Genomic DNA, 14,234 nt, shown 5'->3' with positions numbered 1-14,234 from the left:
AGGCTTCATCCCCATTTTACAGATGAGGGAACTGGGAGCGGTCTTTCTTTCTGGGAACAGCAGTTTATCCCCTTTTATATACATCAGTGTCCCACGGGGAGGCTGAACGTTTAAAGTGGATGGAGCCCCCAACTCCCCACCCCTCATTCCCCTGAAACCACTCTGCTTCTCCTTTCCCCCTCCCCAGAGGGTGGGCCAGCAGAAGTCCTTGTTTTAGCTTGGGGTAATCCATCCCGGCCTTCCAGCACGTAGAACAGTGCTTTGCACAGAGTGAACACTTAACAAATGCCATCATTATTGTTATTATTCCCCGTTTCATGGCAGCGTGGGCAGAGCCGAGCCAGGGAGCCGGGGCGCCCCGGTCCAGGCTGGCTGGGTTGGCGTGGGCTCTCTCAGGGCCTGGTTCCAACCCATCTCCGCTACAGAAGCAGCGTGGCTCAGTGGAAAGAGCCCGGGCTTTGGAGTCAGAGGTCATGGGTTCAAATCCCAGCTCCGCCACTTGTCGGCTGTGTGACTTTGGGCAAGTCACTTAACTTCTCGGTGCCTCTGTTACCTCATCTGTAAGATGGGGATGCAGACTGTAAGCCCCCCGTGGGACAACCTGATCACCTTGTAATCTCCCCAGCGCTTAGAACAGTGCTTGGCACATAGTAAGCGCTTAATAAATGCCATCATCATCATCATCATCATCATCATCATCATCATCTCCGGCCCCCGATGCCCGCAGCGAGAGGTAGACTTACCGAAGGATTTCCAGCCGCTGGAGTCTGCGGCCTAAGGGTCCTCAGTCTCGCAGCCTGTGGTCTGGGGTCTTGAATCTCGAAGACTGAGGTCTGGGGGCCTGAATCTCGGAGCCTGAGGTCTGGGGGTCCTGAGTCTCGGAGCCTGGGGTCTTGAGTCTCGGAGCCTGAGGTCTGGGGGTCTTGAGTCTCGGAGCCTGCGGTCTGAGGGTCCCGAATCTCGAAGCCTATGGTCTAAGGGTCCCGAATCTCGAAGCCTGCGGTCTAAGGGTCCCGAATCTCTGAGCCTTGACGTCTGGGGGCCTGAGTCTCAGAGCCTGTGGTCTAAGGGTCCCGAGGCTCGGAGCCTGAGGTCTAAGGGTCCCGAGGCTCGGAGCCTGAGGTCTAAGGGTCCCGAATCTCAGAGCCTGCGGTCTAAGGGTCCCGAATCTCGAAGGCCGCGGTCTAAGGGTCCCGAATCTCGGCGCCTGCAGTCTAAGGGTCCCGAGGCTCAGAGCCTGAGGTCTAAGGGTCCCGAATCTCGCAGCCTGCGGTCTAAGGGTCCCGAATCTCGAAGCCCGCTGTCTAAGGGTCCCGAAGCTCGGAGCCTGAGGTCTAAAGGTCCCGAGGCTCGGAGCCTGAGGTCTAAAGGTCCCGAATCTCGGAGCCTGCGGTCTAAGGGTCCCGAATCTCGAAGCCCGCGGTCTAAGGGTCCCGAGGCTTGGAGCCTGAGGTCTAAGGGTCCCGAATCTCGGAGCCTGCGGTCTAACGGTCCCTAATCTCGAAGGGCGCGGTCTAAGGGTCCCCAGGCTCGGAGCCTGAGGTCTAAAGGTCCCGAATTTCGGAGCCTGCGGTCTAACGGTCCCGAATCTCGAAGGCCGCGGTCTAAGAGTCCCAAGGCTCGGAGCCTGCGGTCTAAGGGTCCCGAATCTCGCAGCCTGCGGGGCCTGAATCTCGAAGGGCGCGGTCCAAGGGTCCCGAGGCTCGGAGCCTGAGGTCTAAGGGTCCCGAATCTCGCAGCCTGCGGTCTGAAGTTTCTGACTCTCGGAGCCGGCGGTCTAAGGGTCCCGAGGCTGGGAGCCCGAGGCCTAGGGGTCCCGAATCTCGCAGGGCGCGGCCTGAGGGTCCCGAGGCTCGGAGGCCTTGGGCGGGGTTCCCGGGGCGGGGGCCCCGGGGGGGGCGGAGCGCCTTTTGGGCAGCTTCCTGGCGGGCCGCCCACTGACTCACTGGCTGGCCACGGAGCCCGGGCCGCTCGCACAAACAACCGAACGCCACGCGGGGAGGCCCGGGGAGAGGAGACAATCATCATCATGGTACTTGTTGAGCGCTTACTATGTGCCAAGCACTCTTCTAAGCGCTGGGGGAGACACAACGGTCAGCAGGGGGGTGATAATGATACTTGAAAAGCACTTACTATGTGCCAAGCACTCTCTTAAGCCTTGGGGTAGATACTACTACTACTACTACTACTAATGATGGCATTTATAAAGCGCTTACTATGTGCCAAGCACTCTCTTAAGCCTTGGGGTAGATACTACTACTGCTACTACTACTACTACTACTACTACTACTACTACTACTAATGATGGCATTTATAAAGCGCATACTATGTGCAAAGCACTGTTCTAAGCGCTGGGGGAGACACAATGGTCATCAGGTTGGTGATAATGATACTTGAAAAGCGCTTACTATGTGCCAAGCAATCTTCTAAGCGCTGGGGGAGACACAACGGTCATCAGGCTGGTAATAATGATACTTGAAAAGCGCTTACTATGTGCCAAGCACTCTCTTAAGCCTTGGGGTAGATACTACTACTGCTACTACTACTACTACTACTACTAATGATGGCATTTATAAAGCGCATACTATGTGCAAAGCACTGTTCTAAGCGCTGGGGGAGACACAATGGTCATCAGGTTGGTGATAATGATACTTGAAAAGCGCTTACTATGTGCCAAGCAATCTTCTAAGCGCTGGGGGAGACACAACGGTCATCAGGCTGGTAATAATGATACTTGAAAAGAACTTACTATGTGCCAAGCACTCTCTTAAGCCCTGGGGTAGACTACTACTACTACTACTACTACTACTACTACTACTGATGGCATTTATAAAGCGCTTACTATGTGCCAAGCACTCTTCTAAGCGCTGGAGGAGACCCAACGGTCATCAGGGTGGTAATAATGATACTTGAAAAGCACTTACTATGTGTCAAGCATTCTTCTAAGCGTTGGGGGAGACACAACGGTCATCAGGTTGGTAATAATGATACTTGAAAAGCACTTACTATGTGCCAAGCACTCAAGCCTTGGGGTAGATACTACTACTACTACTACTACTACTACTACTACTACTACTACTAATGATGGCATTTATAAAGCGCTTACTATGTGCCAAGCACTCTTCTAAGCGCTGGGGGAGACCCAACGGTCAGCAGGGTGGTAATAATGATACTTGAAAAGCACTTACTATGTGCCAAACACTCTCTTAAGCCTTGGGGTAGATACTACTACTACTACTACTACTACTACTACTACTAATGATGGCATTTATAAAGCGCTTACTATGTGCCAAGCACTCTTCTAAGCGCTGGGGGAGACCCAACGGTCAGCAGGGTGGTAATAATGATACTTGAAAAGCGCTTACTATGTGCCAAGCATTCTTCTAAGCGCTGGGGGAGACACAACGGTCATCAGGGTGGTAATAATGATACTTGAAAAGCACTTAGTATGTGCCAAGCACTCTCTTAAGCCCTGGGGTAGATACTACTACTACTACTAATGATGGCATTTATAAAGCGCTTACTATGTGCAAAGCACTGTTCTAAGCGCTGGGGGAGACACAACGGTCATCAGGTTGGTAATAATGATACTTGAAAAGCGCTTACTATGTGCCAAGCATTCTTCTAAGCGTTAGGGGAGACACAACGGTCATCCGGTTGGTAATAATGATACTTGAAAAACACTTACTATGTGCCAAGCACTCTCTTAAGCTTTGGGGTAGATACTACTACTACTACTAATGATGGCATTTATAAAGCGCTTACTCTGTGCCAAGCACTCTTCTAAGCGCTGGGGGAGACACAACGGTCAGCAGGGTGGTAATAATGATACTTGAAAAGCGCTTACTATGTGCCAAGCATTCTTCTAAGCCTTGGGGGAGACACAACGGTCAGCAGGGTGGTAATAATGATACTTGAAAAGCGCTTACTATGTGCCAAGCATTCTTCTAAGCGTTGGGGGAGACACAACGGTCATCAGGGTGGTAATAATGATACTTGAAAAGCACTTACTATGTGCCAAGCATTCTTCTAAGCGTTGGGGGAGACACAATGGTCATCAGGGTGGTAATAATGATACTTGAAAAGCACTTACTATGTGCCAAGCACTCTCTTAAGCCTTGGGGTAGATACTACTACTACTACTACTAATGATGGCATTTATAAAGCGCTTACTATGTGCAAAGCACTGTTCTAAGCGCTGGGGGAGACACAATGGTCATCAGGTTGGTGATAATGATACTTGAAAAGCGCTTACTATGTGCCAAGCAATCTTCTAAGCGCTGGGGGAGACACAACGGTCATCAGGCTGGTAATAATGATACTTGAAAAGCACTTACTATGTGCCAAGCACTCTTTTAAGCCTTGGGGTAGATACTACTACTACTACTACTACTACTACTACTATTACTACTACTACTACTACTAATGATGGCATTTATAAAGCGCTTACTATGTGCCAAGCACTCTTCTAAGCGCTGGGGGAGACACAACGGTCAGCAGGGTGGTGATAATGATACTAGAAAAGTGCGTACTATGTGCCAAGCATTCTTCTAAGCGTTGGGGGAGACACAACGGTCATCAGGGTGGTAATAATGATACTTGAAAAGCACTTACTATGTGCCAAGCACTCTCTTAAGCCTTGGGCTAGATACTACTACTACTACTACTACTACTACTACTACTACTACTACTACTAATGATGGCATTTATAAAGCGCTTACTATGTGCCAAGCACTCTTCTAAGCGCTGGGGGAGACACAACGGTCAGCAGGGTGGTGATAATGATACTTGAAAAGCGCTTACTATGTGCCAAGCATTCTTCTAAGCCTTGGGGGAGACACAACGGTCATCCGGTTGGTAATAATGATACTTGAAAAGCACTTACTATGTGCCAAGCACTCTCTTAAGCCGTGGGGTAGATACTACTACTACTAATGATGGCATTTATAAAGCGCTTACTATGTGCCAAGCACTCTTCTAAGCGCTGGGGGAGACACAACGGTCAGCAGGGTGGTAATAATGATACTTGAAAAGCGCTTACTATGTGCCAAGCATTCTTCTAAGCGCTGGAGGAGACCCAAAGGTCATCAGGGTGGTAATAATGATACTTGAAAAGCGCTTACTATGTGCCAAGCATTCTTCTAAGCATTGGGGGAGACACAACGGTCATCAGGTTGGTAATAATGATACTTGAAAAGCGCTTACTATGTGCCAAGCACTCTCTTAAGCTTTGGGGTAGATACTACTACTACTACTACTACTACTACTATTGATGGCATTTATAAAGCGCTTACTATGTGCCAAGCACTCTTCTAAGCGCTGGGGGAGACACAACGGTCATCAGGGTGGTGATAATGATACTTGAAAAGCACTTACTATGTGCCAAGCACTCTCTTAAGCCTTGGGGGAGACACAATGGTCATCAGGGTGGTAATAATGATACTTGAAAAGCACTTACTATGTGCCAAGCACTCTCTTAAGCCTTGGGCTAGATACTACTACTACTACTACTACTACTACTACTACTACTAATGATGGCATTTATAAAGCGCTTACTATGTGCCAAGCACTCTTCTAAGCGCTGGAGGAGACACAACGGTCAGCAGGGGGGTGATAATGATACTTGAAAAGCACTTACTATGTGCCAAGCATTCTTCTAAGCCTTGGGGGAGACACAACGGTCATCCGGTTGGTAATAATGATACTTGAAAAGCACTTACTATGTGCCAAGCACTCTCTTAAGCCGTGGGGTAGATACTACTACTACTAATGATGGCATTTATAAAGCGCTTACTATGTGCCAAGCACTCTTCTAAGCGCTGGGGGAGACACAACAGTCAGCAGGATGGTAATAATGATACTTGAAAAGCGCTTACTATGTGCCAAGCATTCTTCTAAGCGCTGGAGGAGACCCAAAGGTCATCAGGGTGGTAATAATGATACTTGAAAAGCGCTTACTATGTGCCAAGCATTCTTCTAAGCGTTGGGGGAGACACAACGGTCATCAGGTTGGTAATAATGATACTTGAAAAGTGCTTACTATGTGCCAAGCACTCTCTTAAGCTTTGGGGTAGATACTACTACTACTACTACTACTACTATTGATGGCATTTATAAAGCGCTTACTATGTGCCAAGCACTCTTCTAAGCTCTGGGGGAGACACAATGGTCATCAGGGTGGTGATAATGATACTTGAAAAGCGCTTACTATGTGCCAAGCATTCTTCTAAGCGTTGGGGGAGACACAACGGTCATCAGGTTGGTAATAATGATACTTGAAAAGCACTTGCTATGTGCCAAGCACTCTCTTAAGCCTTGGGGTAGATACTACTACTACTACTACTACTACTACTACTACTACTACTACTACTACTACTAATGATGGCATTTATAAAGCGCTTACTATGTGCCAAGCACAGTTCTAAGCGCTGGGGGAGACACAACGGTCATCAGGGTGGTAATAATGACACTTGAAAAGCGCTTACTATGTGCTAAGCATTCTTCTAAGCGTTGGGGGAGACACAACGGTCATCAGGGTGGTAATAATGATACTTGAAAAGCACTTACTATGTGCCAAGCAGTCTCGTAAGCCCTGGGGTAGATACTACTACTACTAATGATGGCATTTATAAAGCGCTTACTATGTGCAAAGCACTGTTCTAAGCGCTGGGGAGGTTCCAAGGTGATCAGGTTGTCCCACGGGGGGCTCACAGTCTTCATCCCCATTTTCCAGATGAGGTCACTGAGGCCCAGAGAAGTGACGTGACTCGCCCAAAGTCACACAGCTGACAAGTGGCGGAGCCGGGATTTGAACCCCTGACCTCTGACTCCAAAGCCCGTGCTCTTTCCACTGAGCCACACTGCTTCTCATGGTACTTGATAAGCGCTTAGTATGTGCCAAGCACTCTTCTAAGCTCTGGGGTAGACAGAAAGGTCATCAGGTTGTAATAATGATACTTGAAAAGCACTTAATATGTGTCAAACACTCTCTTAAACGCTGGGGTAGATACTAGATAATCAGATTGTAATAATGGTACTTGATAAGCGATTATTATGTGTCAAGCATTCTTCTAAGCGCTGGGGTAGACACAAGGTAATCGGGTTGTAATAATGGTACTTGAATATAATAATAATAATGATATTTTAATGATAATAATAATGATATTTGTTAAGTGCTTACTATGTGCCAAACACGACTTGAAAAGCACTTATTATGTGCCAAGCACTCTTCTAAGCACTGGGGTAGATGCAAGGCAATCAGGCTGTAATAATGGTCCTTGTTAAGCACTTAGTACATGCCAAGTACTCTTTTAAGCGCTGCGGTAGATACAAGGTTATCAGGTTGTAATGATGACACTTGAAAAGCACATACTATGTGCCAAGCGCTCTTCTAAGCGCTGGGGTAGACCCAAGGTAATCAGGTTGTAATAACGGTACTTGAATATAATGACAATAGCAATGATGATATTTGTTAAGCGCTTACTATGCTCCAAGCATTACTTGAAAAGCACTTACTATGTGCCAAGCACTCTTCTAAGCGCTGGGGTAGACACAAGATAATTAGGTTTTAATAATGGTATTTGAATATAATAATAATGATGGTATTTGTTAAGCGCTCACTATGTGCCAAGCACTACTTGTAAAGCAGTTAGTATATGCCAGGCACTCTTCTAAACTCTGGGGTAGACACAGGGTCATCAGGTTGTAATAACGGTACTTGAATATAATAACAATAGCAATGATGATATTTGTTAAGCGCTTACTATGCGCCAAGCACTACTTGAAAAGCACTCTTCTAAGCGCTGGGGTAGACACAAGATAATTAGGTTGTAATAATGGTATTTGAATATAATAATAATGATGGTATTTGTTAAGCGCTCACTATGTGCCAAGCACTATTTGAAAAGCAGTTACTATATGCCAGGCACTCTTCTAAGCGCTGGGGTAGACACAAGGTCATCAGGTTGTAATAACGGTACTTGAATATAATAACAATAGCAATGATGATATTTGTTAAGCGCTTACTATGTGCCAAGCACTAGTTGAAAAGCACTTACTATGTGCCAAGCACTCTTCTAAGCGCTGGGGTAGACACAAGATAATTAGATTGTAATAATTGCATTTGAATATAATAATAATGATGGTATTTGTTAAGCACTCACTATGTGCCAAGCACTACTTGAAAAGCAGTTACTATATGCCAGGCACTCTTCTAAACTCTGGTGTAGACACAGGGTCATCAGGTTGGTAATAATGATACTTGTTAAGCGCTTACTATATGCCAAGCACTCTTCTAAGCGCTGGAGTAGATACAAGGTAATTGGGTTGGACACAGTCTCTGCCCCACGTGGGGCTCACAGTCTCAATCCTCATTTTACAGATGAGGGAACTGAGGCCCAGAGAAGTCAAGTGACTTGCCCAAGGTCACAGCAGACAGGCGGTGGAGGCTGAATTAGAACCCATGACCTGCTGACCCCCCAAGCCCGGGGTCTATCCACTAGGCCATGCTGCTGGGGAGGGAGCAGGGAGGGGAAGCCTTCAGGGACCCGTGGGGAGCCGGTTGGGGGAATTCAGGCCAGTGAGCAGGGTGGGTGGGCTGCGGGGAAGACAGAGAAAGGGGATGAGGGGAAAATCAATCAATCAATCAATCGTATTTATTGAGCGCTTACTGTGTGCAGAGCACTGTACCAAGCGCTTGGGAAGTACAAGTTGGCAACATACAGAGACAGGCCCTACCCAACAGTGGGCTCACAGTCTAGAAGAGAAAAGGTGGCAACTGGGATGGAAAGATGGGGAGGGGGGTGATGGAGAGGGGAGCAGTGGCACAGAGCCCCTCCTTGCAACTACTACTGCCTTCTGATTATGCCCAGTGCCGTCCTAGGAAATGTGTCTTTTTATTGTTCTATTGTACTCCCCCAAGCGCTTAGTTCAGGGCTCTTCACACAGTAAGCACTAAATTCAGTTGTATTTATTGAGCGCTTACTGTGTACAGAGCCCTGTACCAAGCGCTTGTTAAAGTGCACTGCGGCCATAAAGAGAGACAATCCCTGCCCATAATGAGCTCCCAGGCCAGAGCCTCAATACATACAGTCTCCCACAGTCTCAATAAATATGATTGACTAAATAGTGGATCCTGCCCCCGCTCAAGCCCCGGGGCGCAGGGCACCGTCTGGGGGGCTTGGAGCCAGGGGAGGCCACACACTACCCTTCCTGCTATTTTCAATACCTAAATTCATTTCCGAAGCCCAGCCCAGCTTCTTTTCACGGAAAACTGCACCATGGTGAGCTCCTAGGACGAAGGCAGCTGGGGAGGAGAAAGTCTGAGTGTGTGGCGGGGGGGAGGGAATCTGGCAAAATAGCCTAGGGTGGGCAAGGAGGATGAAGTGGCAGGGCCCTCTTTCCTTCTCCTGCCCCATCTCAGACTGTCCTCTTTATAGATTTTTTTAAAATGGCATTTATTAAGTGCTTACTATGTGCAAAGCACTCTTCTAAGCACTGGGGAGGTTACAAGGTGATCAGGTTGTCCCACGGGGGGCTCACAGTCTTAATCCCCATTTTACAGATGAGGTAACTGAGGCACAGAGAAGTTAAGTGACTTGCCAGATGAACTGATGCTCCCCGCTTCGGCCCTGACCCCAGACCAGCAGGAGACCAGGCTGCCTGAGAGACGGGGCAGGACCAGATGCCTGCCTTAATGAAGCCAGCACAGTCCTGAGTGGCAGAGCGTCCCACCCCTCTCTGGGGAAGATTACAAGATAATCAGGTCAGACACAGTTCCTGTCCCACACAGGGCTCATAGTCTAAGAGGGAGAACAGGTATTGAATCTCCATAATAATAATGATGGCATTTCTTAAGCGCTTACTACGTGCAAAGCACTGTTCTAAGCGCTGGGGAGGTTACAAGGTGATCAGGTTGTCCCACGGGGGGCTCACAGTCTTAATCCCCGTTTTACAAATGAGGTAACTGAGGCACAGAGAAGTGAAGTGACTTGCCCAAAGTCACACAGCTGACAACTGGTGGAGCTGGGATTTCAACCCCTGACCTCTGACTGCAAAGCCCGTGCTCTTTCCACTGAGCCACGCTGCTATGGTACTGGCTAAGCCCTGTTCTAAGCACTGGGGCAGATACAAGTTAATCAGGTTGGACACCATCCCTGTCCCACATGGGGCTCCCACTCTTAATCCTCATTTTATGGATGAGGTAACTGAGGCCCAGAGAAGTGAAAGGTGACCTGCCCGAGGTCACACAGCAGACACGTGGCAGAGCTGGGATTAGAAACCAGGTCCTCTCCCCCTACTCTAAGCTTCTTTCTGGCTCTCAGAAGTCCCGAGGGATCTTTTAGCCATGCACCTGCCTCCCTGGAATCAGTCCAGGACAGTGGGAACCAACTGAGGACAGGACTTCCCTAGCCCTCAAAGGCTGTTCTCCCTCCTGGGCTCTGTGCCATGCCTGCCTCCACCTAGCCAGTCAATGGTATAATCGCTCTTTCCAGGAACTGGGAGAGTCAGAGAAGACGAGGGAAGAGCAAAAACTCAGGTCCGCTTCAGGATCCAGGACTCCTGGATTCTATCTCCTCTGGGGCCTCCCATGGGGCAGGTCACTTCTGCAAAGAAAAGTGGCCCTTAAGAGCCATCCTGTCCTGATGGGAAAAGAGCTTTGAGATCATCTGTCTCATGGGCATCACTGACGTCAAAGTGCCCGTGGAATAGGGGCTTCCCCCGGAGTCCCTTCCAGTGGACAGTAGCTTCTGGTGATGCAGCAGAAACTGGCATATCCCCGCTCTTGAACTCTGGCTTTTGGGGAACTGTCTCCCCTGCCAGGATTTAGGCCTGGGGCCCCGTGGTTTGGGCCGGTGGAGGTTCCACCCCCGCCTCACACCTTACTGTAGTAGACGGCCACCTCCTTTCTGGGAGCGGGGGTCTGGCTGAGTTCCTCCCCCAATCCCACCCTGGTCCAGCCGTTCCCGGTGAGCGGCCCGTCCGGGTCCAGGCGGAGAGGCGGCTTGCACTTGTGCCAGCTCTTGAGCAGTTTGTTCACGGTGCCCTGGTCCGTGATGCCCCGCAGCTTCTCCTTCTCGCCCTCTGCCTCTGGGGCGGGCTTCGGGGGGGGCGGGTGGGAGTGGCCCAGGGCCAGGTCCTGGTTCATGGCTTCAAAGAACTGCTGGATGCAGACCTTGGCAAAGGTCTTGGCGTGCTCCGTGCAGGTTTCGTCGAAGAGCTTGCGCTCGATGTCGATGTAATGGGACCAGTACTTGCTCTTGAGGAAAGCCGCCTGGGTGAAGCAGGGCCGAACGGAGCGCACCACAAATGCCAGTAGGGTCATCAGCAGCACGAAGGACCAGCCCAGAGCCTGGGGGAATAAGGCAGCGATAAAGAGAGTGAGGGAGCGAGACCTGACTGTAGCCTTGCAGATAGGACTAGAGTCTACCAGCCTGCTGTGGTTTGTGTTTAGACTCTGGTCCTTGTACTTTCCAAGCACTTAGTACGGTGCTGTGCACACAGTAAGCGCTCAGTAAATACGATTGAATGAATGAATGGTCCTTCCCGCCCTTAACAGGATCACAGTAATGGGACAGCTGACGTCAGAAGCTCAGACAGCTGACGTCAGAAGCTCAGAAGACAGAAAAGGATGGGAGAGGGTTAGGCCAGGGGGACTGGGACCACCTGAGGTGGGGGAGCATGTCCTAGTGGAAAGAAATCAGAGGATCTGGGTTCCAATCATGGCTCTGCCACCTGCCAGCTGTGTGACCTGGGACAAGTTCCTTGACTTCCATTTACTTCAGTTTATTCATCTGTAAAATGGGGATTAAATCCTTTTTCTCCCTCCCTCTTAGACTGTGTGTCTGACCTGTGTTTAGAAGTGTTAGGCACAGTAAGCGATTAATAAATCCAACAATTATTATTAATTCTGATCAAGGGGCTTGTTTGTCTCCAGTTCTGTGACGTTTAGACACTAGATGGGTAAGCCTGTGCTCTCGGGAGCCCAGCGGGGTCTTTTAGCTCTGCTTCATGGAGTCCGACTCTCTGTGTCCCCAAGGGCCCAGCTCCGACTCGCACTGCCCTTATGCACGTGAGGCGATGAAGGCCTGGAGGCTGTGGCTTTGCCATTATCAGCTGAGCTGGGGTGGGAAGTCAGAAAGAGGGACGATAGCTTTGATTGTACTGATGGGCCTCATGGCCTGGGACTCACAGGAAGGAAGGAGCTGCCAGCTAACAGGTGGCCTTCCCCTCGGCTCCCAGGAGAAGGGATACACGACTCTCCCCTAGGTTTCCGACAACTCTCCCCTAGGTTTCCGATGGGCCCTGAAGTCAGTCAATCATGAGTCAATTGTATTTATTGAGCGCTTTCTCTATAGAGAGCACTGTACTAAGCACTTGGAAGAGTGCGATATGACAATAAACAGAGTCGGTGCCCCTGGTGGGTTTAAGTTTTCTCCCAGTGACCCCGTCCTCCGGTACCCACCTGATCCTAGTAGGCGTTGGAGTCCAGGCCTGGAGGGACCGGTCAGCTCCATAGTTGCTTTCTGTGGGAGAGCGGAGAGACTGGGATCCCCTCCCGCCCTGGCTGGCTCAGCTCGGGGGGTTCAGTCCCACTAAACTGGCAGGCCCGGGGGCCCCGGGAGGGAACCAGGAGGAATCTGGGTTCTTTCTAACTCCAGGGGGTGACAGGAAACAGGTGGCAGGTGGCAGGTGGCTGGCTGGGCCTGGTGTGTGTGGGTGGATGGGCAGGGCCCCACAAGCCCTCTGTCCTAACATTTGGATATATTTTCCAGGCAAATGTAGATGGCGGGTTCTGTGACTCAGCAGCAGGAGCCTCAGGCTGGAAGCCTAGATGGCAGGGGGCTCGGCTTGGGGGTCCCTTCCCTGCTCCTCCATTCCTTCTTGTAGCCTGGGGCTCATACCCCTCTTTGCCTCAGGATGGAGAGAGATGGCCAGAACCCCCCGACTGTAGGGTATTCCCCATGGGACAGTTGTCCATCAGCTCTTGACCCAGCCTGAGGGAGTGGGAGGATCCCCCTTCTCATGATCTCCCCATGCCAACTCCAACCTGGAGCCACCTGGAACACTGGGCACATCCCGATCCTCTTCGCCGGCTGGCTGCTTGACTTTGGGCAACTAGTGTGACCCCTCTGAGTTTCCTCCAATCCCTCTGCCAAATAGGCATGTTGGTCCCCTGACTCTCAGAAATGACTTCATGGAAGCATACGAGCTCTGGGGAGCCAAGTGGGCCCCCCCACTGTGTCCCTCACCCCCTCCCTGGCACCCTTCAGTGCCCGATGCCCTCCCATGGGAGCCTAGCACCCTCCCCCTAGTTCTTGGCACCCTCCCCCTGGTGCCTGTTGCCCTCCCCCCCAGATGCCCAGAACCCAGCGATTACCTGGGAGATGCAGCGCAGGTAGCGCACGGCCACCCCCCTGGCCAGCAACTGGTTCCCGTCGTAGATCTCCTGGCAGGGAATCCGTGCCAGCATCTTGCCCAGCTCCCGCTCCGCCAGCCCCGGGTGGCTGGCGTTGCCCAGGGCCTCCACGGGCACGGCCGTGCTGAAGGCACACACGAAGCACTTGCCGTCCAGCAGGGTGACGGAGATCCAGACGACGGGGGCGATCATGGCCCGCTGAGCCATGGAGCAGAACATGTAGCGCAGCACGGAGGGGTCCTTGCCCCGCTGGCCCGGTGGCCGCTTCCACTCCTCAGCCAGCACGGACACGTTGTTGTTCATGACCAGGCCCAGCAGGAAGAGCACGGCCGGGGGCACCAGGAGGATGCCCGCGCTGTAAGCCAGGTTGTAGCCGGGCAGGCAGGGGCAGTTGAAGTCGAAGGCCGAGTAGATCTGGGCACTGGCCAGGGCCATGATCCCACAGATCCCGTTCATGAAGGACTCCTGATTGGACTGAAGGAACTGGAAGATCATCCGGAATTTATCCATCTCCCCGCCCCGGGCACTGTGGACCCTCGTGGCCCCAGTGCCCCCCAACCCCACCTACTCCGGGAGAGCTGGAGCCCACGTGGGGAGAACCTCCTTTCCCTGGCTGGACCCAGGAATCCGTGCAGCCCAGACCAAGGCCACACTCTGTCCCGAAGCCTTCCAGCTCCTACCGCTGCTGGCCCGACTCTGCCTGCCTCTGGCAGGGCCTGGATTGGGACTGCTCTTCTCTGCTCCAAGCCTGGAGGGTGAGGTCGCCGTGCCCCTCTGCCCCTTTCCCTGGGTACAGTGGCTCTCCTCCCTCACTCCG

At 51.1% G+C, this 14,234-nt stretch overlaps 1 protein-coding gene across 1 annotated transcript; it reads right to left on the bottom strand.

Annotated features, from left to right (window-relative positions):
- Window positions 1-1,634: 1,634 nt before the first annotated feature.
- Window positions 1,635-13,927, bottom strand: CALHM1 (calcium homeostasis modulator 1). Its single transcript, XM_038758620.1, has 3 exons — window positions 13,379-13,927; window positions 10,880-11,350; window positions 1,635-1,949 (listed from the first exon to the last, which is right to left on the bottom strand). The coding sequence occupies exons 1-3, from the start codon at window positions 13,925-13,927 to the stop codon at window positions 1,635-1,637; spliced, it is 1,335 nt and encodes a 444-aa protein (XP_038614548.1).
- Window positions 13,928-14,234: the final 307 nt, after the last annotated feature.

This window comes from Tachyglossus aculeatus, chromosome 16 (genome assembly GCF_015852505.1).
Source record: "Tachyglossus aculeatus isolate mTacAcu1 chromosome 16, mTacAcu1.pri, whole genome shotgun sequence".
NCBI lineage: Eukaryota > Metazoa > Chordata > Mammalia > Monotremata > Tachyglossidae > Tachyglossus > Tachyglossus aculeatus.
This window is presented reverse-complemented; position numbering and strand designations above follow the sequence as displayed.

Excerpts from the sequence above, each read along its gene's own strand:
- CALHM1 (XM_038758620.1), bottom strand. The coding sequence starts at position 13,927 with ATGGATAAATTCCGGATGATCTTCCAGTTCCTTCAGTCCAATCAGGAG. Across the intron at positions 11,351-13,378 it reads ACCTGCGCTGCATCTCCCAG|GCTCTGGGCTGGTCCTTCGT; the intron begins GTAATCGCTGGG and ends TTATTCCCCCAG. Across the intron at positions 1,950-10,879 it reads TGGCCGTCTACTACAGTAAG|CCAGTGAGTCAGTGGGCGGC; the intron begins GTGTGAGGCGGG and ends CTCCGTGGCCAG.